The 25132-nt window shown below is 39.3% G+C and overlaps 1 protein-coding gene across 4 annotated transcripts in view; it reads right to left on the bottom strand.

Moving 5' to 3' along the window:
• The window catches only part of lsamp (limbic system associated membrane protein), a 237099-nt gene that overhangs the window by 71754 nt on the left and 140213 nt on the right, over positions 1-25132 (bottom strand). For all 4 annotated transcript variants that reach the window (XM_080888803.1, XM_080888804.1, XM_080888801.1 and 1 more), the window contains 2 exons: positions 11205-11349; positions 6711-6798 (listed from right to left, as the gene is read on the bottom strand). In XM_080888803.1, coding sequence (XP_080744929.1) covers positions 6711-6798; positions 11205-11349 — 233 coding nt within the window. The remainder of the gene's footprint in view (positions 1-6710; positions 6799-11204; positions 11350-25132) is intronic.

The following is a 25132-nucleotide window of genomic DNA, read 5'->3' as shown; positions in this document are numbered from 1 at the left end:
GCTGTTTTCTTGTATTTGTGTCAGTGTTGATGGTATACTTGCACATAAACCACTACACTGGACACTGATGTGTCACTCCATACCCTGCCACCCACTGGTCGTTTAATGTTACTATATATGTATGACATGTTTCATTGTAATTATTATTTAACCCTTTCATGCATGAATTATGACAACCTCAATCAGTATTTTTTTCTCAAGTATATTTATTCATCTTTTCATGCTTAAAAATGAATAAAAATGATGAAAGAAAATCCTGATTGAGGTTGTCATAATTCATCCATGAAAGGGTTAAAATTTGTTTGACAATGTGAATCATTTAAGTGTGACAAATATGCCAAAATTAAGAAATCAGGAACGGAGAAAATCCTTTTTACAGCACTGTAGGCATACAATACTGATGCTGTTTATTTTCCAAAGTCTAAAAAGCTGTAGCCATAAATGCCCTTGATCACTGATTTGTCTCTGTTTGTACCAATCCTGCCTCTTTATTCTGCCACAAAGGAACAGACACTATCCATGGCAAGAACTAGAAAAATAAATTGCAGGTAGTACCTGCTTATTTTTTAAAGGGGCTATTCAGAAAAAAATACGGCACATACTCCATCAATCACAGAGACAACACTTCTGATTTTACTTTCCTGATTCCTCTCTATTGTACCCACTGCTATATGAACTACAATGTTCAACAACACTGGGGAAGTTAGGAAAAAATGTTTTTTAAAAGAATGTTCATATATATTGTATTTACAAACAAAATACCTCTTTTTTTAATCATATCACATATTTATTTGAACATGACGTATGCTGTTTGATTATCCTTTACAACTGTGTTGTGTCTGCTCACTATCTCACCCTTTTGCTCTCATCTTATTTTGTTCCACTGCTAGCTGTTCACTGTCATTTAAGTTGTTTAATGGTATCAGGGAAAGTGATGTTGAGCAAGTCAGAAGCATTATGTCAGGTGCTTCCTGATTCCCCATTACATGCAAGGTGTCCTTTAACATTGGTGCTCTGACGTTCCAGTCATGGGTACTTTGGCCACTGAGAAATAATGACCACATTTTTCAGATGTTAAAAACCCCATATGGGGGTTGTTTCCTTGTTGACCCTGGTTTTTATTTATTACTTGCTGGATAGGGTTCGGCCCTTAATTCTACTGCAAATATGCTTAGTTAGCTTTAAGCTCTAAAATCAATACACTCTTGGTTAGGGTCATAGTTTCAAGCAACCCTGCTGATTCACAAAATGATGAGTTGAGATCACATTCACTTAACCCAAGGACACCTTGTGCGTAAATAAGCTGACTGAGTAAAAATTCAAAATACCAACAGAAATGGTAAAAAAAAGGAAATTATGAGGGCAGCATCTGAGGGTCACTCAATATCCCAAATTTCCCTTATTCCTGTAAGATTGAAGAAAACCTTAGATTATTTGTTATGACAGTGTTAAAGGAAAAAGTTGTGAAACTTTTTAGAATGTCAAATATTTGCCATCAGAGAAAATATACTGCCTCCTTCCATCCTTTAGTTATTAATTGGTATTATTAATGAAGTAAGCAGTTTCTATGGGCTTCGGACAGGGTTTTTTTTTTTTACATTGTGGATTTCATCTTTAAAAAACCCTAGAAACTGTTTTCCCTCAGGGATTGCTATTAGATCTATATACATCTAAAGTGTACTTTTTCTTAGTTGTTGAAGTGGTGGAGAATTTCGCTTGAACTCTATGCACACTCCAAAAAACCCCAGCAGCGCAGAGCAGATGTAATTTAATATTAGTTATATAAGGTTCAAGTTCAAAGTCTGTCAAGTGTACATGATTAGATAAAACCTCTCCACAGGCTATGAGAAAGTGAATCAGGTAGGATTTTATATGAAATGTAAGATATTCTGAATCTAATATTAATCTGCATTTGTACAGTGAGAGAAATAATTAAATATCTTAATTTTAATGGATACAGACAAAAAACCCCAAGGAAATCACGTAAAAGTTATGAATTGATTTGCATGTCATTGAATAAAATATAATATATATCACCTAGAAAAACACAACTTGTTGGCAAACACAGTAGGATGTTTCTTGTAGTTGGCCACCTTGTTTGCTCACATCTCAGGAGGGATTTTGGTCCACTCTCATCTTTACAGAAACTCTGTAAATCTTTCATATTTCTTGGCTTCTGTTTGGCAATTTAAAGCTTCAGCTCAGTCCACAGATTTTCTATGCGATTGACCTTGGAGGGCACTCCATGACCTTCATGTGTTTCTTTTTTAGCCACTCCTTTTGTGCCTTGCTGTAATGTTGTGGGTCATTGTCAAGCTAGAAAGCCCATCCATAACATATCTTTAGTGTTCTGGTCTAGAGAAAGATGTCCTTGTCTAAGATCTTATGATACATGGTCCCTCAATGCAGTGAACTCATCCTGCCCTTAGCAGAAAAACATCTCTAAAGCATCATGTTTCCACCTCTGTGCTTGACTGTAGGAACAGTGTTCTTGTGATGGTCTTGTAACCCATTCCAACCTTGTGCAGGTCTACAATCTTGTCCCTGGCAGTCTTTGATAGCTCTTTGGTCTTGCCCATGATGGTGGAGAGGTTGGAGTGGAAGACGGGGCATCAAATACTTATTTCACTCAATGACATGCAAATCAGTTCATAACTTTTATCTAATGTGATTTTTTTTCTGGATTTTTGTTGATATCCTCTCTCTCTAAAATATTAGAGACTGTTCGATTTCTTCTAAATGAGCAAACTTACACATCTAGCAGGAGATCAAATAACACTGCAAATCTACAATCAATCACATACACACTCTTTTAAGTAGCTTAAGGAGCCATTAAACCTTCAATTCATAAAAGCACTGTCTTAGACTGGCCGATCAACCAAATTCTGTGTTTCATAAAAATCTAATTGGATTGGGGTGAAAAGCCCGCCCTTATATTACGATTCTTGTCATGTGCAGTGACCCTGCTTCCTGGTATCGCTCGTCTGAGCCCCGCGAGTCTGCCACTTTTCCATCCACGGCAAATTTACTTTGTCTGATCATTTGTTTTCCAATTACGACCCTGTCCCTGCTAGCAGAAAATTGTCAGCTTTGGTTATGTGAACCTGCTCTTGGGTCTGTAACCAGGGGCAATGTTTGAAGCTTGGAACATTTTCATACCCATTAAAAGATGAAGGTGGGGTGAATTATTATCCCGCAGAGCTGATTGGGTTTTGTGGGGGTTGCTGTAGGTTGCTGCTTGTAATGTCATTATAGTACCACAAACAAAGAGACATTGTCCTGTCCTCTTAGTAAACAACTATAGTTAGAGTACAAAAAGAGTGGATAAAACTAGTAAAAGCTGAACAGTCGGATATTTGCAAATCAGAATCAAACGTACACCTAGTTAACCTGTATGCTGCATTCACTTGTTTGAGCACATCTCCGTTCATTATTTGATCAAAATTTCAAAGTAAATAAAAAGTCCCAGTATTTGTTCACAGTAACACATTCACTGTAATTGCCAGAAACCTACGCCTTCAGCACTGCAAGGCAATTTAGATGAAAGATGCTGAAGTGAACTTAAAGGAGAAGATTACACCCACACAGCAGGGAAATACAATAGATGAGCATAACAATGGCATCAACACTGAATGGGACTTTGAGAGGCAGAGCAAAGGACAAAATAGCAGGTAATGAAAGCAACAGAATCAATGTTTGGCCATAACCGTCGCATTAGCTGTGATGAATGAGACCGCCGTCAGAAACTCTGGAAGCCGGCACAGGACGTTCCAATGATCAAGCAGTGAATAATCGGACACGATGGATTCTGGGAAGGAGAGGCAATTTGCTGCCATGGATCCCAGAAGAGCAACATCAATTCAGATATTGACCTTTAAAAATGCTGTTAATGGATGATATCTTCAGTTCATAGCTGGATGATAAGTTCTTCAGTAGACTATTGTGTGTGGTGAAATTGCACTGTGATGCATTTCATCCACTGACAGCCTGTAGCAGTTATCTGCGGTTGGGTTTCACATCTCACAGTAAGGAGGTTCAAAATGGAGAGGGCAGTTAAAAAACTCCAGCACTGGTGAAATGGATTGAGCTACAACATTAAATGTATCCAAGTACATGCTGTATACAACACTCCATCAACATTTACTGTCACTTTTTGGGTGACGGACAGTTGAGAAGCTCAGACATTCACAGCTTGATGAAAAAGCATGCAAAAATTCAACCCCCACATTCATGCAAGGAAACAAAGACACCATAGGAAATCCAATTGTGAGAACTCATTCTGCATGCATGTATAAAATAGACTCTTTAAACAAGAAAATTCTGTCAACCAGCTGTGGCTTTGAAAAAGCCAAACTGAGAGACTTGGCATTTTGATCGATAATAAATTCTCCTTTTTGTCCTTGATGCACAACTGCGTGTTTGTATTGCTCTTATTGTTTTATAAGCGATTCATAAAAGAAAAACAACTTAGGGATTTGAACAAGGCTTGAAAAGGCCAACCGTTACCCTGAAAAAGTGTGCAGCTGCTGTATAACAGCCAAGTGTGAACATCAGAATAAATGTTTTAATGAGACTGTTATCGCCAAGATTATTTCCTGGCTGTGATTTGCTTTTCTGAGACAGTGTGTAGATATAAATAGGCAGGAAAAACTACAGGCAGAGAAATTATGTTGCAAATGCTTAAGGGCATAATAAGACAAAGAAAATCATAATAAATACCTGAATTCGAGCGTTAAGTGGTAACTTTAGAAAGAAAATCAGTATTTTGATGTGACGTAAGCTAATATTCTGTCTTATCAGAGGTTTGCTGGTACTGTATGACAATAATTTCGCCTCTGTCAGTGCGCCCCAGGGTGGCTGTGGCTACAATGTAGCTTGCCATCACCAGTGTATGAATGTGTGCGTGAATGGGTGGATGACTGGATATGTAAAGCGCTTTGGGGTCCTTAGGGACTAGTAAAGCGCTATATAAATACAGGCCATTTACCATTTACCATAACAGAGCTAGTGCAGACGAAATATCATTTACCGCTTTTCACTGTAATTTTAAATATGACGCCCAAAGACATGTTAGTACAAGCGAGTTAGGACATCAAAGTAAACCCATCAGAGAAATAACACAAACTTTAGGAGTGGCCAAATCAAGAATCTGCATTCTTAAAGAGAATGAATGCACTGGCCAGTTCAAGTGCATGATGACAAAATTATTTCAATGCTTAAGAAAAATAGCTTCCTAAAACAATCCAAGTGAGGATATATACAGGAAGTATGTGTATCAAGGTCAAGGTCTACAATCAAGAGACACCTTCATGAATGGAAACAATGAGGGTTTACAACAACATGCAAACCACTGATTACACTCTTTGGTCATGCAAAGAGTGTAGTAGAACTGGGCCACTAGTGTTCATTGATGTTGTGACTCCTGACAGATTGTACAATGCTGCCCACTTTCAGCCAAATAATTCAAAAATGATTGCAAAAGCAACACAAGAGTTTCATGAGGAAGAGAAATGTGATAGTCTTCAATGGGCAAGTCAGTCACACCTGATTTTAACTCAACAGAGAATACCTTACAGTTAGTAAATACAAAACTGAATGCAGAGAGACCCACAAATAAGGAACAACTGAAAGTGGCTGCAGTAAAGGCCTGGCAGAGCATAACAAAGGAGGAAGCACAGCAGCTGGTGATACCCATGGGTTTTAAACTTCACACAGTCTCTGACTACAACAGATTTTCATCCAAATAACAATATTTCTATTTGAAGCTATATTAGTTTGTCCTATAACTTATAGGACTATAAATAAAAATGACTTCAATTCAATTTCTAAACACAAAAGGCAATACTTTTATCAAACACCTTGAAGTAAAGCTGAAAGTCTGCATTTCAGTTTCAACTTGTTTCTTTGACCTAAAAATCGATTGTGGTGTGATCTGGGAGCACAAAATTTACTCCTGCTTTATCTGGTATTTCGTTTTCAGACATTTTGGCACATCCAAGGCCGTTATTAATTTGTTTTAAGCACCACAGCCATTTCCTGATATCTAAGTAGTATGTGCCATGTAATTGAACTAAGATGTTCCATGTTGAGATAATTAGTCAAGTTTTAAGCCACAAATCCAAAATTAGTTAAGAAATGTATGTATGGGTCTGACTATCAGCAGATATAGCTTCCCAGCGCCTACAGGGACCATTCACAATTCCAGTTAAAAAGGGGAGTAATGAACAGCTTAACATGACTGTGCATTGAGGCTGATACCTTTTCATCAGGCCTCTCAGCTAGAAAAAGTTGATGAGTTCACAGAATTGTTTCTACTGTAATCTCATGAGCCAAAAGCCTCGTACCCACAGGAAAACTTCAAAAAAACCTAGATTTAATAGGGAAAAATATCACCGTTTCTCACTCTTCCTGATTACCTCCTGCTCTCATCTTTGCAGCTGTCCCAATTAAAGAGAGACAACTTCACATTTTTTGAAGTGAAAAACTGCTTAAGATTTTTAAGTGCACTTAAGACTCAGCTGAAGTAAAACAAGGCATGCTGTTTCTCACGAAATGTATTCCTGTAATTTCCTTTCCAGACACCATACAAAACAAATGCAATAGAAATGACTTTTTGCATTAACATTTGTGTATGCTGCTTGTGAACTCTTTGACAAAGACTTCATTCGATATGTTCACGTTCTGCCTTGCAGCAGGAGCTTGTAGCTTACCTTGTACAATGAGGTAGACCTGTGAGGTCTTGGGCTGCTGCTTAGTCTGTATGGAACAGGTGTACGAGCCTTCATCATACACATCCACCTAACACATTAAAACAGAATATTAGTTATTAGTGTAAAACAACATTTAATTGGTTGCGACAATGCTACTGGGAGAATGTGTACATTTTAAATAGATGATATCTTTTTCCTAGTAGCAAACGCATACAGTAAATACATTAAGCCAAAAGCAAAAAAGAAACGTGGGTGGTAGATGTTAATTTAAATGAACAGATAAATATTGGATTGTTGTATGTTAACATGTTTGAATGTTTAAACTACAGTTGTCCATTTTCTAAAAAATATAAGTGTACTGCTACGTTTATTGGCCAGACACTGTCCACCCCCACTGAGCGGACAATGAAATGTTGGTAATGTTGGCATGACTGTTTTCAACTGAATATGCACCCATATATTTAAAGATTAAAGCTTTAATTTATCTTGCTCTGATTGCAGTTTATGTACACCGTGGTTTAGCTACACAGTACATGTCGATACCATGCACCTGAAAAAATGCATGCTAGAAATCCCATTTCCCTAAGTATATTTATATTGTTCTTTATCTGACATTAAATGTACAATATACCCACTAACAACAGTAAACTTAGTCATACGTTAATGTGTCAAATGCTTCATGCCCTGGAGGACGGGGCTGTGGCCCCCCACACCCTCTAGCGGATCATTACATGAAGGAACCTTTTAAAAACAAGCCCGCTCATGCTCACAGGTGCACACACGGGTGCTCACACACACAAACGACACCCTTTTTGGCTCCTACCTCAAAGCACACTGTGCGCTGTCGATATTACGTGCTGCACAATAATGTTTAATATTTAGTATTTACAGTTATATTCCCATATATCATCGTGATGTTGTTTATTGTATTGCTCTCGTTTTCTTCTGCTTGTTTTCTTTTTTCTTTCTCAACAGGTGATCCAGGTGATTGATATATGTATTTTTTTTGTCTCTTCTCCGCTGTTTTTTCCCCCTCTTCCTTTCTCCCTTTTCTTTTCCTGATTCAAGTCTGTCCCATATCTAGCAAGTGAAAATAAAAAATAAATAAAATAAACAATAAAAGGTGAATCAAATAGACCATTACGGCAAGGCTGGGATGGTCCATTTGGTAAAGTAAATCTGTTGGGCATCTTTCTTTGCCTTTAGACAACAATTCTGATGGCAAAAGAACCAAACGGGACAGGCAAAAAAAAAAAAAAAGAGTGTCAAATGATATCAAATGATGATGTTCTAAACATCATAACTAGGAGACATCAAAATGTAGTAAATTAAATATTTACAAAATTAGATGTTACTGTTGTGAAATTAAAATGAGGAGATTCTTAAAAAGGTCTTATGTGCAAGAATGCTTGTAGGCAGTTACTAGGCAACTTGATGCTGTCATAATTGTTAGGGTACCTGGGATGTTGAGTCAGTGTTTTGTGTTTTTGGTTGTTTGAGTCTTGTTTATTCATACTTGTTTTCTCTGTGTGAATTGTTTCCTAGTTGCATTTCTGTATTTGTAGTTCAGATTGTCTAGTTAGTTATTAGGTTCCTTTTCATGCCCTGGTCTCGCCTGCGTGTCCTGTTTGTCTTGGTCTTGCCTCTGTGTGTCCTCTGTCAGGTCAGTCTAGTCTTCATGTTTATCTGCCTGTTTCCCTGGTCATGTCTCTGTGTGTCCGTCTCGTTCCTTGCTCTCTTGTCCTCTCTCTCCTCACTTTTTTCCCAGTGTTTCATCTGTCTCATACTTCCTGTTTTAGTTTGACAGTCTCTTGTCTGGTGTGTGTCATGTTCAGCTGTGCTTCCCCTGTCTCGTTAGTTAGATTATGTTCCCCCATGTGGTTTGTTCCTTTGTTTGACCTTGTGTGTATGTCTGCGTCTGCCCCGATCTACTTCATTCTTGCAGGTTAAGGAACTAAACCTGCCTGTTTAGTTCCTAGTTTCTTCCAGTTTGCTTTCATGTATTTTGTAATCAGCAATAAAGCTGTGTTTTGAGTTAGTCCTGCCACTAAGAGTCTGCATTCTGGGTCCTCAATCCTGCCTGCTTCATGACACATAATATTTCATATCGATAAGAACCTTCAGGGGCCTAAGACGGACCTGTTTTAGTTGCTCAACTCCTGATCATGTAGAGAGTTCACAGGCATGCACACAGCCTGATACAGACTTTATGACAATACAGCAAGATTCAAATGAAAAGAGATTACCAAGATAAATAGCTATCTGAGCATATATTAGCCCTGAGAGTGAGAAACCATGATGTATGACTGGTATTTTTGTTGTATTTTGCTGTTCCCCACAATGCTTGAGTTCCCTCCTTCCTTATCCTGCTACTGTAATTGTGGAGCAGTCTGTGTGTCTGACTAATCCTTACTCCAAATTCCCTCAATCCCATCCAAACTTAAATCAGGGGCAGCCCCGGATTTAAGTTTGGATGGGAATTAGGGATTGAGAGATTTTGCATGTGGTGATTGTTATTGTTGTCTTTTGTAATTTCTCCTAAAAACAAAAAAGCAAGTCACTTCCCATGTCACAAAAATGCTGAGTCATTTTAAACTGACATCCTCTTTAATCTGAATTACACTTCACTCAAAGAAAGTATTTATGAAAGACCAAGAACTGCACACTGATTAACCACTATCAGAATTTTCTCATCAAACCAATAAAAACCAAACAAATATTTGTTACATAACTATGAGATTACTTTTATTCATTTCATTTTTCATATATTTTGTTTATATATATTGTTGCTTTTAGTGAAAGTAGAAAAGGTTCCTGAACGATCCCTTCACTGAATATTTTTCTACCTCTTAAATATCATTTTTGCTTTGTCATTGCAAACTCTGAAGTACTTTGTTTCGGCTTATTCATACTTTAAGTCTGTTTAAATGTGGTTACCATGACTATTTCACTTACTTATTACATTACATTTTATATATTATATTACATATTAAATGTCAATGCTGTTAGGTGACTTGAAAGTAGAATCATTAAAACAGGACAGGAAATAGTGTTTGTAAGCCCCATTAAAGAAATGGATCGAGGAAAGCACTTACAAACAGTTGTGATATTGAAATGACTAAATAATAGTTGGTTTTTTTGTTGTTTGTTTTGAATGAAGTACAAAATGCTGGCATTAAGAAACTGAAAAAATTGACAGACCATCAGTTTTATTCTCAGCTGAAATTGTTGCGGGGAAGGCATATGAACTTTATTGTAGTTTAATGTGTGCTTTTTTCTCCCTTCAGATTCTAAAAATGTCAGATTTATGGCCACACCGCCAGTCACCCCTATCCATGTCCCCATAAAATAGCAGAGCAACTCTGTCTCATGCAAATTACTTTTAGATATTAGGAATGCAAAACAGCAAATATGTTTGGAAATAAATGTATTGGAGCCTAGGTTATGTTTTCCATTAACATAATGAGGAAATGTTGTGAATTAATGGACTTGGCAAAGTCCAAAATGTTGATTTCCTGAGTAAATCAACAAAATGTGTTTTATCCTATTATAATGCAATCTCATCATAAAAAAAAAATTGTGATTTTGATGTGTCCATGGTTATGCACACCATTGTTGTCTTGGCTAAGCGACTTGAAGAACAGGGCAGGATGTGTTTACCTCATTGTCATTCAAACAACATTGCTTTCGTTGCCTAAAGCGAACCACACTCGGGACTCAGAATGCAAATGCCCGTCACTTATGCCAAGTCTTGCACTTTGTATAACCTCTGCAGTTGTATGTAGCTTTGCTTTGCTTGCTCTCTATAGCCTTTCCAAATTTTACATTTGAGACTATATACACTACATGTTATGTTCTGCCCTTCTGTCATGCTGACAGTAATAAGGTAAGTTTAAAATAAATATTTCTATTTGAAAGTATCTCCAATATAGAGATGAATAAGTTGATGGAATAAGTAGATTTTTAATGCTTAGCCCCTTTACTCTGTCTTTGTTTTATGCTAAAATAAAATGAATTCCGGCTCCAGTTTCATATTTAGCTGGCAACCAAGTTTCCCGATATGTCAAACTACTTCTTCAGCGCTAATTTATGCTAGGAAAGATTTTTTTTGAAGGGGATGTGAAAACACTCCTGTCTTCCCATCCCGTCACTGCTTATGTTTATACTTGTAAAAGCATGCAGACAGTGAAAAATCAAAAATTAAGAATGTAGTTTAAAAAAAGTCCCTCTGACTGAACCTGCTGCATAAATAAATGAATAAATGAATAGATTAATATTTAACAACATCTGCTGCTAAAAAAAGAATAAATTTAAGTCAAAGTGTGTGTGTAATAAGGTTGTGTTTCATGACTTGTTGAATAACATCCCTGAAACTAAAAAAAAAAGAAATTCTCTTCCACATCTAAATGCAAATGACAACCCAACTCAGCTCTGGTTGAATCAGTTTTGCACAATAATTCAGTTCAGCTTTTAAATCTCTATTGTCAACATTACCTTTTGTATGCGCAGGCTGTACTCCAGCTGTCCTTTAGTGACCAGATCTACTCTGGGGTCCAGGGACCACTTGTCCTGGCCGGCAAAGATGATGTTGGATCTATTGAGCCAAGCCACCTTGGAGACTTTGTCATCAACATAACACCTGCAGCGAGAACAAAAACAGGTTAGGTGAGAAATAGCAAGACCCGGTTCTTCATTACGAGGGGAAACAAATGGATGCAACTTTTTTCCATTTCATGATATGTAATCCTATTAGGCAAAATGAAGTGTGGAGTTTTGTAGATAGGGAAAGCAAACAAATCACAGCAATTATGCAATCCAGTGAGTAGGCGGGGGTGTATGGAAGTCAAAGGTGGTTTGAGTAAGGTTTACACAAACAGTTGTGCTGAAATAATAAGCCAAGCTGGTTATGTTTTAATATAGTTCAGCACTGCTATGTTTGATACCACTGACTAACAAAGACTGTTAAGTTAAGCAGACACCTAAGGCCTCTACTAATTCCAATGTCTTGGAGTAAAAACCAAAGTGAACGACCATTTTTTCTCTTCTCCTCCCTCACACCCCCTTGTACAGCCTCCTGAACCCTTCACTTTCTTTACCACCCTTTTTCTCTGATGAATACATCTCCTTTAACAGTATGTTATTCCTGTGGATAAGAAGGGACACCGGTATCCTCTTGTTTACTTCTTGTTGCATGCTGTCAGCGCATTACACCAAGTAAGCTCAAGCTAAGACATCTTGCACGGGAGCGAAGGGAGCCGAGCGTCTTCCTAATGAATAAATGTAAATGTGAGAAGAAGTCGGAATCAATGAGAATGGATATCAGCTGTAATGCAAGCCGACAGTGAATGCGCCTCACATGCAAATTCCGGCAACTCGCCGAGCCTTGGCTGCGCACACCACTTTGGATTGTGTTGAGCTACAAGAGAGTAGCTTAGTGAAGCAGTGGAGTGAGGCTGTCTTTGGCAGGTGACCCCGGGTGAAGCACAAAAGTGTTGGTGCAGTCACCCTAGTCTGCTTCACAGCGGGAGCTGGATGTCAGATTTGTTGAAGGTTTGTACACGCAGCTTTAATCCCTACTGATGTTCCTTCCCTTTGTGTGGAACCAAGATAACTCACTGTGTTTACTGACTCGCTTTGACAGCTATCTTCCTATTGCGTCACTCTAAAGTGTTCCTCCAGTTTTGTTTCAAGAGTTTTCAGTGTTCTAATTAAAAGAAGCAATTCAAAAGCTCGCTATGCTCATTCAGATACATTTTTCTGTAATCAAAGAAAGTTCTATGAACTGCCCCTTTCCAAAGCTAGCTAGAAGCCAGAGGGAACAAGGGGTACAGAACAGACAGAGTCATATTCAAATGCATAAAATATAAATCGTTTCAGTCCATTAGCCTCTCAAAACAAACCATGAAGGATGTGACAGTGTGGAGCTGTGTGCATGCAGCTTATATGTTAACACCATCATAAGCTTATATACTGTATAAGTTTTGATCTTTGTGGTTCTATATGTCCTGGAAGTAGCAATCAGATGATGGTTACACTGCCATAAAGGGAGGGACACACTCAGTAAAGGTACTGAGGTAGCAATGATCAGTTGGTACCAAGGCCCCAAAATGTGCCAAGGAAATATCAACTGCACCATGACACCACCACTACCAGCCTGAGGTGTTGATACAAGGCAGGGTGGATCCATTCTTTCACATTGTTTGGATTAAATGCTGACTCTGCCATCTGAATGTTGCAACAGAAATCGAGATTAATCAACCAATCAGTGGCAACTCAATGCATTTGGGTTAAAAAGCAGTTCAAAAGGTGTACCTAATAAATGGCTGTTCTCTGTACGTGTGCATGCAAGTGTGTCGTGACAGTGCAACATCGTTGTTCACGTGTGACACCCAAAAGAACTGATCCTTTTGAGAGCATATGACATGTCTGTGCCTGCTCCTCAAAGTGCTTTCATGCAGTTAAATAAAAGACCTATAGTTCACTCGCTAATCAATTTCCCATGAAAGTACCATTTCTTTCTGACCACAATCACATTAGTATTGATGAAACTGTTTTGAAAGCTTTGTAAACTACCATTCACCAACTGGCAACTCTTGGGTGCACAAAACTGAAGCTGCACACCTGCCAAAAGCTGTCCACTTGACGCTGGCTTGAAAAGTGAATCTGCATTCATAGGCTCCCACATTAATATGCCAAAAAAAATTACAGCAGAAATAAACATGCTTGTTACCCACAACAAAAAACCCTTTGGTCTCTGCTGCCATTTTTCTCCTTTATAGTGATTGTAGAGACTGTGATGTTTTTCTTTTAACCTTCTAATTATAGTAGGGAGAAAAGGGTGTGGTCATGTCCAATGACAGGAGAATATAGACGCTGCAGCTGTAGCCTCTAGCTGTCTGCTGGGCAACACTTGGCTTGGTTTTCAGCTACTACACTGGATCTCTGTTTCATGTCTCTGGTGTTGGTTGCTTTTGATGCATTTTTTATGCAGTTATCTGACAAATAAACCTGACTTTCAGTGTGGTTAATTATACTAAAATCCATGAACTCTGTGCTCCAGTTTTGTTGAGGGAAACTCTAATATTTTACTTGATTTGTTACTCAACACCAGTGTTGGTCAAGTTACTTGAAAAAAGTAATCAGTAACTAATTACTGATTACCTCCCCCAAAAAGTAATCCCGTTACTTTACTGATTACTTATTTTCAAAAGTAATTAATTACTTAGTTACTTAGTTACTTTTTAAAAACACGATTTACAACCTGAATAGGTGATAAAGCGATAGATCTTTCAGCCCAATTCTACTTTTTCTGCATAATCCATCATACAAGATGTAATCAAATGGAAAAGTCTCTTTTTAACTTGTTTTATTAGTTTTAATCTTTTAACTTTATGCATCAAGCAAAAATTTAATTATATGCAACATTCTCTGACTGGAAGAAATTAGTTTAACATTTAAACCTATTTTCTGCACATTCCAGCACATAAAATAAAATATTTTGTGTGTTTACACTCAGTCTTTCAAATAGATGCAAGTAAAACACAGCAGAAAATAAATAAAGTCAAAGACTCAGCGGTCCTGTTGCTCTATTTTCACCTGTAAAGCAGGAGTTGGGTAGGCGGAGGTTTACCCTGGTGCAGGTGTGCTGCGGTCAGTGGAAGGATATGGCAGTTCTGTGAGTTTCCCATTACGTCGTAGCTACTCGGTGCTTGCTTGGAAGTTTAGGGGTTTGTTTCGCTGTAAAAAGAAGTTTTCTTCCCACGCACAGCGGACACTGTTTTTGTCACTTTTATGGAATCAAACTCAAAGTAAGGTCAGTACTTCCACGCTTTAAACACTGCACGCTCATACTCTCTCCCACAATCGATATGTGATCCATTGTTGATCTGCACACAGCTGTTGTCACCAACGGCGCACTTGCTTACGTCACTGTCGTGAGACATTCTCGCAAAAAAATCACGGTTTTAGTAACGCAGTAACGCAGCGTTCCTACGGGAAAGTAAAGGTAATCTAATTACCGTTTTTGCAATAGTAATCCCTTACTTTACTCGTTACTTGAAAAAAGTAATCGGATTACAGTAACGCGTTACAAATAACGCGTTACTGCCCATCTCTGCTCAACACTAATTAACATACACTCTACAACCTGAACTTATAATGCCAGTCTCCTGTTCAAACATGGTCACACACATTTCAACATCACCCTAACAAAGTACTGACCACAGTCCTAGACCCTGCAGATGATGTCCTATTGGTTACATCCAGGAACTAGTCCAGGTGGGGCGGGTATTCAATCAAACAGGTAGTAAAGTACTAGTTTAATCCTGTGTAGTTTACTATTCCTCAACGCTAATAATCAAAACCTTCTGGTGCTGTTTTTGAACCACACAATCTGCTGCTCTAGACGTTAATCGTCTACAGCTCCTCCACATTAGTGCAAGCTATGGACACACACTGACAAATTGCTTGCAGTGAAGCAATAAACTGCCCTGGCTGACTGAATGCTTGCATCTTGTTTCCTTGTACTGCACTTGTTTCCTCTCCTTCCTCATTACTGCTTGTCGCCTACTGTGAAGTAACCACGAGGAGGTGGGAAAAGAAAACGAGATGAAAAAGACAACCACACGAATGGACATGATGCTCGTTTAGAGTTACGCTTTAATGTCGTTTTCTCGATCACATTAAAGCGCAGCCTGTTACTGAACCCGAACTTTTTTACTGAATGCAGTTGTTAACATCAACATATATTAAAATCTACTTTTTGCTGTAGCGCTGACAAATCCACATTTTGTGTTTTCCTGTTGAGAGGAAAACCATCCTGACTGATGCCATGTGACTGATAAAAACTCAGTTCTCAGACTGCCAAATTGGTACTCATAATATAATTATTATGTAAATGTTAGATAATTGGTGGTTTTGACATATGATTAAAAATTCACAGTGTGGGTTAGGGCAGCTATTATAAGACATTAAATGAGTTTCTACCTCCTCAGCCTTCCCCACTGTTACTTGATGTCTGGGTTTCCTGTGATTAATAAAGTGATGTATTGGTATGATCCATGCAAAAATGTCATGTACTAAAAATACGAATATGAGAAAAATGCTTTTTCCCCACAATAAACTCAAGATTTCTTACAGTGACCTTTAAAATGTTGTATGTGCTGACGATCCAAAGACTGACTTTAATACCCGATGGCTCTTTATAATTCATACTTAGAACTTTACCTGAGATCCTGATACATGCTTATCACCCTGCTTTACTTCTGCTGCTTTCCTGCATACATATTCATTTATTAATGCTGAAATCTTTTGAAAAAGGCTTTTAGAGAGACATTCAACACAGAGTTATATATTCACTTATTTTATGATTACTCTTGCCATCAACCTGAGCGCTGTGTCATCAGCATTCACCTAGACACAGAGTAGTGGCACTGGTTGGACTGGACGCTTCAGCCATTCAAAACAGGTCTCCAGTTTCCTCCCAGTCATCCAGAACATATCCAATAGCTACTACATGTCTTATGAGGGCAATGAGACTTTATGTTATGTTATTAACATAACGGAATTCTCTTTATGTTATCAGGTTGTAGAGCAGAAGTTTGGAACATCTGAGACCTATTACAAATTAGCTTTCAACGTCAAGTTCTCAGCTAGGCTCAGAGTCAGGTGCTTTAATTTCTGTGAGAAGGCTTGCCTCTGGCTGAAGCTTCTTAACATTTGTTTTGTTTAGCTCTGGGTTTTCTAAGGAGGTATTCCCAGGTCATCACAGACGATGAATTCCTCCTTTACTGTCTAGTTATAGCCATCTTATTGATTTTTGCTTAGCTCTAATTTTAAACAAGACAAAACGTGGGTATTCAAGTACTCTGTGCACCGATCAGCCACTGACAGGTAAAGTAAACAGCATCAGTCATCTTGTTACTATTTTAGACAGTACAGCATTTTCATGAATGAATGAAGTAAAACTAGTATTGCAACAGCAATACCAGTTTTAGCTTACATGCCAGCTTGTTAACTAGTGTGGGATGTGCATGCACCTGGAGCCATTTTGCCACAATTGTAATCTTTACTCGTTCACTTAAGGATTCTAGAGAAAAACAAGAACTCACTGTGGTGCTTAAATAAAACCAGCAGCTATTGCCAATACTTACATTAACTGGCTCTCTAGCATGATGTATGCGTTAGCGGTGATTTAATCTTTCAGTGCTTTAGAAATGCATACCTATTTAAACTAAACTGCCTTGTATTTCCTTATTTAAAGAATTTATTAAAAAGTATCATAATTTTGGTACAACTACAGTAATAAGTCAGCATTGAGGAAGAAATCTTACCTGCACAAAAAAAGCCTGCATGTGAAGCTATCGAGTTAGCTAATCAACAACTTAACTACGCCCTCTGTTTCAGTTAGCAAAGCAAGTTTTACATTTCTGCTTTAATTAATAAGGTTCATACTGTTAGTGCGCTTCCTCTAAATTGAGCTCTTGGGTTACTATAGGTGACTATTAAACACCCAAATCTGTAATACCTCGTTTATGTTAGCGCCCACTATATGCTGTTCGATATGGGTCAAGGAAACAGAGCAGAAAACTAAATCCATTACACTTGATGGAGTAAGTATCACAACAGTCAGACTTTAACTAGGGCCATATTCTGCTAATTCAAGCATTCTCATCTTGAACAGATTGCAACAGAAAATAATAATAATAAAAAAAATGCATTGACTTGCATACATATTGGGATTTTGTGCCACATCCTGCTTTTTGCCGTTCTTTAGAACTGCTCACACCTTCAGAGTGTGGTTCTGGTGCATGATCAGTAATACCTATTTTCTGTTCTCACTAATGAGTGAGAAACTGGAGGACTTCCTATTACTTGTCAGTGCGGTTGTCTGCCTGTAGCTCTCGCCTCTTTCTGGCAGAGAAACTGTCAAGGTATGTCTTTGCAGGGTCAGGTTTGTCTCGACTTCATTGGACCAGAATAGAAGATCACAGCTGTCTTTGGTCGGTCTGCTCGGACTCGTTCAACAAGACGCTTACAGGAAACTTGATTTAATTGGAAAAACTAGGTGCTTTTTAACGATTTGTAATGAAAATCTATCTTATTAACTATCTTATTGCAGAGTACAATAGTTGTTTACCAGTCCCTCCAGAGACTCGGTTTGGCCTATCCAGGGTCTGCATGTGATGGATGCCTAAGCTGCTGTCCTGTGCTGTTTTACCCCGAGGTTTGTTGATGGATGCTCTGCTGTGCTATATTACATTCCTTTTCTGCCCTGCTGTGCTGTGCTGTGCCAATATGGACTGGCCAATAGACTATGGCTGAAGGTGGACTGTGTGGGCTGACAGATGCCTGGGCCTGAGCTGCGTTTGTGTTGACAGGAGGGCTGGGCTGGATGGATCCCTGCTCCAGGGCTAGCCGTGGGGGAGGACCAAAGAGCAGGACAGAGCCAGGGAGTGAAACTGTAATGAGAGGAACGATGTGCCAAGATTGACAGAACAGTCACACCACCCGCTATCTCCATCAATACCCAGTTCTCCTTATCTCACCTCATCTTTTCTTTCCATTTTTTCCGCCTTTGACACTTCTCACCTCTTTCCAAACCGTCTTTTTTCCCCACTTCCTCATTGTAGTGCTTCTGTCATGTTCTGCCCTCCACCCTTTTCAACCTTCTGCCTCCTACTCATTCTCTTCCTCTCACTTTTCCACCCCTTTCATCCTCGACTGGACAGGCTGTTTCACAAAGACATGTTAATGTGCATGCACATATTTTCTGAGTAGCAGGTTGAAAGTATTTCAGGTAAGGTCTAAGTTTTTCCCCTAGGACGAGGCTTAAGCAGAACAAAGCACTCGCTGAAGAGCCTGCTACAACCCCGTTCTGCTGCAGAGTTCACCTTCCACTACGATCCTCTCCATTTGATTGGTACGAAGAAACTATCATTGAAGAACACAATTAACACTTTACAGAGAAACCAAGAAATAATTAATAATAGGTGTTAAATGATAGAACTGCAGAGTGTATTCTACTTGTGCAGCTACATGTGCTCATGTTTGTTACGTGCTAATTGACAACTGACAGGTCAGATTTTCTCCAAGCCTTTGTAAACTGGTGTCGACATCACCTGCAAACAGGTCACGTTAATTGTTGTAATTAGAAGTGTCTGAAGCTTGTTTGCAAAATATTCTTTGGAGGTTTAAAAAGGCATTTAAAGCAAGGAATGATGAAGGTGATGTGCTGAGGGTAATAAACTGCCTGCTTTTATTAATAGTGATTTCAAACAAAGCTGCAGTCAACAGGAAGTAGCCCTCCCTTGACTTCCTCCCCTGTAAGAGGCCCAGGATTGCAAAAGTTCATCTATCTGTTGATGAGGCCACACCACGCCTGTTGCTGTCTACCTGTGCCTACAATTAGCAAATGTTTCACCTTTTAACTTCTTGATACCACAGAGCCAGTTTGTAGGGAACCCGTAGTGATCTAAATGCATGGGAATAGACTTAATATCTGTTGCTCCAGTAGATTTTTTTCCCTTACTTCAAAGCCCCTAGATAGCCACAAATCCTGATATAATTTTCATGAAGCCCCTCCATCTTTGGATGGCATGTATCACTGCTTAGAGCAAGCCATTAATCAGGTCAAGAAATGATTGTTTTGAGACTTGGCCTGCCAAGCTAGCGGGGCGGGGGGAAATATTAATCAAAAACGGTTATAAACAAGTCAGGAATGTGCAGGTCTGCTTGATTCAAATTTGCTTGGTGCAGGTGTGATTTCACCTCGAAGGCTTTGCAAGCGCCAGAGCAGTTTAATTCCAGCGTGCGCGCTCTGTTTCTCAAAGTTTCTGAAGCTAATCCAAATGGATGTTGTGCTCGGGTTTGCTGTGCAAGATCGGAAGTCTCTCGAGCAACATTATCAGCCAGCAAAAAAGCTGATCTGATCAATGTTCTCACTCCATACTGTACGTCAGCGGTGCAGAAGCCTCTGACACCTCTCCTGCCAGTGGACCTATTCCTTCTCATTTTAAAGTGAGCACAACCCCAATCTGTGTCTGTGTTGTGCTTTTTAGTAGGGTTGGAGTGTGAGGGAGAAGTGACTGGATGTAACGAGCCTGTGACAGATGGTGCCTTACTGAGATGTAGGCAGTAGGATCTATGGTGAGGGCAGGATGCTGCTATTAAATCTCAGGAGATGTACTGTGCTTCCTTCCTCGGGCACATCTTCCTTACCCTCGTGTCACTCTCATTCTGCTTTCTTATCTTTATGCAGTTTTGTACCATCTCTGTTTGTTTTTGCTTCTCCCCTTCTGTTCTCCATATTTATGCTTGCCTCATAATTTCTGCTTTACTGCTCCCCATTTTAGCCCTTACCCCCTTTCTTTCCCATTTCTCATTCTTCTTTTTCTTTACCCACTTATTACTCCCCTAAGCAGCTGGCCTGCCTGTACAGCAGTCAGCGTAAGTAAGAGATGAGCAAAGTAACAGCAACCTGTAATTTCGTCATACTGCCTGCAGCTGCATAGTGGTAATTAAACGGTCTTAAATTTTGACACAAATAAAAGTTACCATATGTTTGCTCCGCACGCAACACCTTGCAGCGCGTTGCATCAGAATTTTCTATCTGCCCTCATGCCTCTGTTTTTGCTGTTTTGTGTTGATGAGAGTTCACGAGCATAGGGAAGAAAGACATTGTTCCTAATGTAATCCACTTGCCTCTCACAGCTGCAAATGATGCTCATGACTCTGCATGTGCTGGCGGCAGAGGGCTGGCTTTTGCCCACCTTTTGCGTTCTTTAGGCCGCTTTTTCATTTCGACTCACAACTCGCTCTGATTGCTACGGGATGTCACATAAGGCCTTGTCTCAAAGTGTGACACTGTGGAACTATTACCTCATTTCTCTGCTCTCCACATTTACCTCTTATGCGATCCATCACTATGTTCTGCTTTGGTGGAGTACTGGCACAAAGAGGTGAATCGGTTGATGATGCAGCAGCACTGAATGAGAGCAGAGGCAACAGAGGGAAAAAAACGAAATGCTCTTGTAAGAGGTAAAATACTCCAGACCTGGCTGCCTCTATTTAGGCTGCGAAATGAAATGCGGCATCATAAATTCTGTCTGAAATGAAATAGGCTTATTTGAATTTGTTGGCCCGGCATGCTATGTGTGTTTCTTGGGAGAGCTTCTGATAGTGTACGAAGTACGACTACCATATCATACAAACATAAGCCAAGAGCTTTGCTACCTCTTCTTACTCAGAGTCTGTTTTATCTCAAAGGTAACACAAGATGTGCTTTCAATAATTACGTATGAATCAGAGCTTGGGGTGCAGGTCGTTTCATCATCATTTCCTATGTGAGATACACTGTTGCCACACTAATCAGCGGTTCTCCCTTGTGGGCTCATTTTCAAAAGCACAGCCTGATTAAGCAGCTTGTGGGGGACGCTGAGTTGACACCGCATCTACGATGTTCAGCGTTTGCGGGTCGGCTTTAAAGGTTAGCCAGCGGGATTCGGAATGTCAAATGACTGACTGACGGGTGCCATGTCAAGCGAGAAGGTCAAAAAGCTCTGTGATTTGCTGCTAGGAATAAAAGAGCTTATTCACATGCCAGTGTTTGGGGAGGAGCATGACATGTTGACACCTGCCTATGCATCAGCTAATGGGGAAGCTACACATTTCCTTAAAATATATAAAAGGTTAGTCTGAGTGATGTACTGCAGTCAATCAATACAGCAGGCTTGAAAAAAGCAATTACTCTATTTGTTTTTTACACGGCTCAAATTATTTTTTACTTTGATTGTGATGACTTGCCTTAGGCCATAAGCGGCTTACTTTAAGGTTATTTTTTAAATTGTATTTTTTACTATAAATACCTTATAACATTGGTTCTTAACATGAGTGAGTCCATTACATGTTCAGGGCAACAACTGAACTCAAGAACTATCCTTGGTGCTAAGGATAGAGCCAGATTTTTAAGCAGTCTGCACCAGCACGAAATCTTGTTTTGACACAAAAATACAGCATGTGTCTTGTTTGACAGGGTCTCAAGTTACTTTTTAGACTGAACGATGCCTTTGGAGGGTTCCTGTTTTTTGCGACTTTTTTGTCAGTCCACAGTGGAGACACCTGTGTGCACAGGGTTCTTTTGTACAGTTTTTATTTTCTTTACCTCCCTATATACCTGTCTACTAGTACTCACTACATGCTCTAATGAAATGTGTATCAAAATGCAGGTAATAAAGGGACTCTAAAGTGAGCTATATGAATGGCTGAGTCTTACAACATGTAATGTTGACTTTAATAAACACCCAAAGCCTGCTTTTTGGCTCTGTAACAACCACATAGTGGTGCTATGATTCTATTGCACAATCAAAGGGGGTAGTCGAGTTGTTGGGTTTTTTGCTCTATTATTGTCGAATCTTTACCTTACAATATAAAGCCCCTTGAGGTGAGTGTTGTTGTGGTTTGCTACTTTATAAATAAAACTGAACTGAATTAAACTGAATAATGTGAATGTAACAATGCAGCCCTCCTGGGCTCCATATGACTGCTGTCCAAACCTACAGCACCACACATGGTCCCAGGCATATTGTTCATCAAAAACATATTGATTCTCCTTCAGCTGCCTCTCATTGATATGGAAAACACATGCAATACTTGCACCTACACCGTATAATTCTGGGTAGTACATTGCTCTCTCCCTTATCACAGCTGCTGATTTTGACCCAGTAATTTGTGCCGCTTAGTAAAACCGGCCCTAAATCCAGTCTCCTTTATCCGCATTATGGGGGTTACGATTTGGTCACATTTGACTGGCAGTTGAACGATGGCAAATCTCAAGAGCTGTAATGTCAAGACAGTGACAACTGTAACTGCACTAACAGTTGAAGTATGTCACTGTTATTGGCTTAGTGGATGCACGCATCCTAAAATATCAAGATGTCAACACATCTCTGAACACCTAAATTCATTTGATGCCTTCATAAGTAGCGTGGATGCTAGCTAAGCCTTGGAGCAGTTCTGGGGCTGTATGTGCACTTGTCACATTTTGAAGAGGGATTCACTAGTAAACATAGACCCTAAAGACTCACTGTAAAATCTGTGCTGCTTATAATCTGCATCTGTCACACAAAATTTGTTTGCGTGGAACAAGAGAGGACCACCAGCTCCTGCTGTTTAATTATAGCATCAACTGATGTAGCCATGGCAACAATAGAATACACTCACAACATGTGTTGCAACAGCTATAATGTTTAGTGTTTTTCATGCCGTCTAATGATACGTTTTTAGCAGGGCCATTTCAGACTATGCTACATGCGCTCAGCATGAATCTCACTGTTTTCACAAAGGGTTTTCACAGCAGTTATCACCAAGGATAGCTCCTCAGTTCAAGTGGTCTCCTGAGTCTGTGCAAGGCTAACTAATGTTAACAACCTCTGCAAGCCACAAAAGGCTCACATGTAAAAGGCTTTGACTCAGTACAAGGCTGATTTCTTAAAATTATCTTTAATTACTCACTATATGCTGAGTTGTCATCGGTCTTAAAAATCAAAGAACAAGGAAACCATGAGCCTAATACAGTCTGATGTGCCCACACTGACCTTGGTATCTATAGTGCTCTAACACAGGCCTTTATATTAGGTAGGCTTTACCACTGCGATGTCTTCCGAATCTCAAAGGGTGATGATTATGACGTGTACATCTATGCAATTATTGATTTGGTTATTCATGTGGCAACACATGGCCCCTGAAGTGCTATTAGATCATATTTTAAAGCTCATTGCCACAAAATAATGATACTTTAAGACCATAATGGAGACACGATGGGGGGTTATAAATGAATGGAAAGAAATTATTATCTTATCATGGAGCTAAATTGCTGTTTAATTAGATAGCACAGTTTAAAAAATGATGAGAGGCTTGTCTTCTTAGCACACTGTGATTTATCGTTATCACAGACAGCTTTGTCAACGGGAATATTTGACACCTTGTTTGGTATGAAGTACTCGAGCACTTTTTTTTATTGTAAGGCAAAGACCCTGGAGTAATATAGAACCCCAAAAACCCCAACAATGACCCCCTATGAACAAGCACTTGGCTACAGTGGGAAGAAAAAAAACAGCCTTTTAGCAGGAAGAGGAGAAAACTGGGAGAACCAGGCTTGGGGAGGGACGGCCACCCCTCACAACATAAGAAAACCACTAGGTTTGTTTTATTACTGCTGAAATGGTCAAGCTTTATTTTTTCTTTATCATCTACTGGTATATAAAAATGAGCACATTGTCACTTATGAAGAGCGGGATTGATTTGTGGAGTAAATAAAGCTGTCAAAACATGTAGCAAATAATAAAATGGGTGAAAAAATATAATAATAATTTCATTATTGCTAATTGCATTCATCCAAGTACCTGCTTCTAAGAAACTTACAAAAGGTTACAGGAGAGAGCAAGCGAGAGAAAATTAGGAAATGACAGACACAAAAGGCAGCAAAGATGTATCTAGATCTATTTATTTATATCTATCAGTTTTATATCTATCAATTCTAACACGTAGAACTTTGGCTGAGAATATAAGGACTTGTGTTCTCAACCCCTGTCATCTGTAGCGGTGTGTGTGACAACTCTGAAAGCCTCATCTGCAGAGCAAAAGAAGCTCAAGTAGAACGAAGATTCTGGGTAATGATCCCGCAACGCATTATCAGAGCAGTCCAGGAACCTTCTCTGCAATACCATAAACACAGACAATCACAAGATTCCCTTTTAATTGCTTTCTCTTCTGTGCAGGGCGAGGAGAAAGAAGGGGGGAGGAGGACGGAGGGGGGAGGAGACTTTCTTTCTTCCTCAGAGCACACTGTTCCAGCAGATAATGCCAAGTAGCCCTGACAGGGAAAGGGATGAGAGGGAGCAGGAAGAAGAATGTGTTTTTCTGAGCTTGAAATCATCCCTTCTTTTTTGCCTCCTTCTGCTTGTATCTCAGAGAAAGAGAGTAAAGGCTTGAAGCTAATAATCATGCTAAAATACTCAATAGACTCTAGACAATAAACAAGCAGAAGAATGTAATTTCATCACAGTGGTGGTTTAATAACAAAAGAGACTATGGCCCTGCCGTAAAACGCCAACTCTGTGCAGGGGGAAATTAGCCTCTGGCACAAACAAGGATTAGGAGGGTTTTTTGAACATTAAAACGAAATGCTACACACTGTTTGCTTTTTCACATAGTACTGCTTAATGCAACAGAACAGCATGTAGAAGTCACCAATAAGCACAATGAATACTTCAGATCCACACTTTTTGCCAAAGGCATGGTTTACTAAACCTGTAAACAAGGTTAAATAGGCACCTTCATGTGTTCTGTTTTAGGGCGGTACATTTTTGAAAAATAAACTCCATCCTTCATCAGGTCTCAGCATCGGTCTGTTAAAAGCTACTCAT

Source organism: Rhamphochromis sp. 'chilingali' (genome assembly GCF_963969265.1).
Source record: "Rhamphochromis sp. 'chilingali' genome assembly, chromosome: 8".
Lineage (NCBI taxonomy): Eukaryota > Metazoa > Chordata > Actinopteri > Cichliformes > Cichlidae > Rhamphochromis > Rhamphochromis sp. 'chilingali'.
Note: the sequence above shows the minus strand (reverse complement) of the source record. Positions and strands in the feature narration are given on the sequence as shown.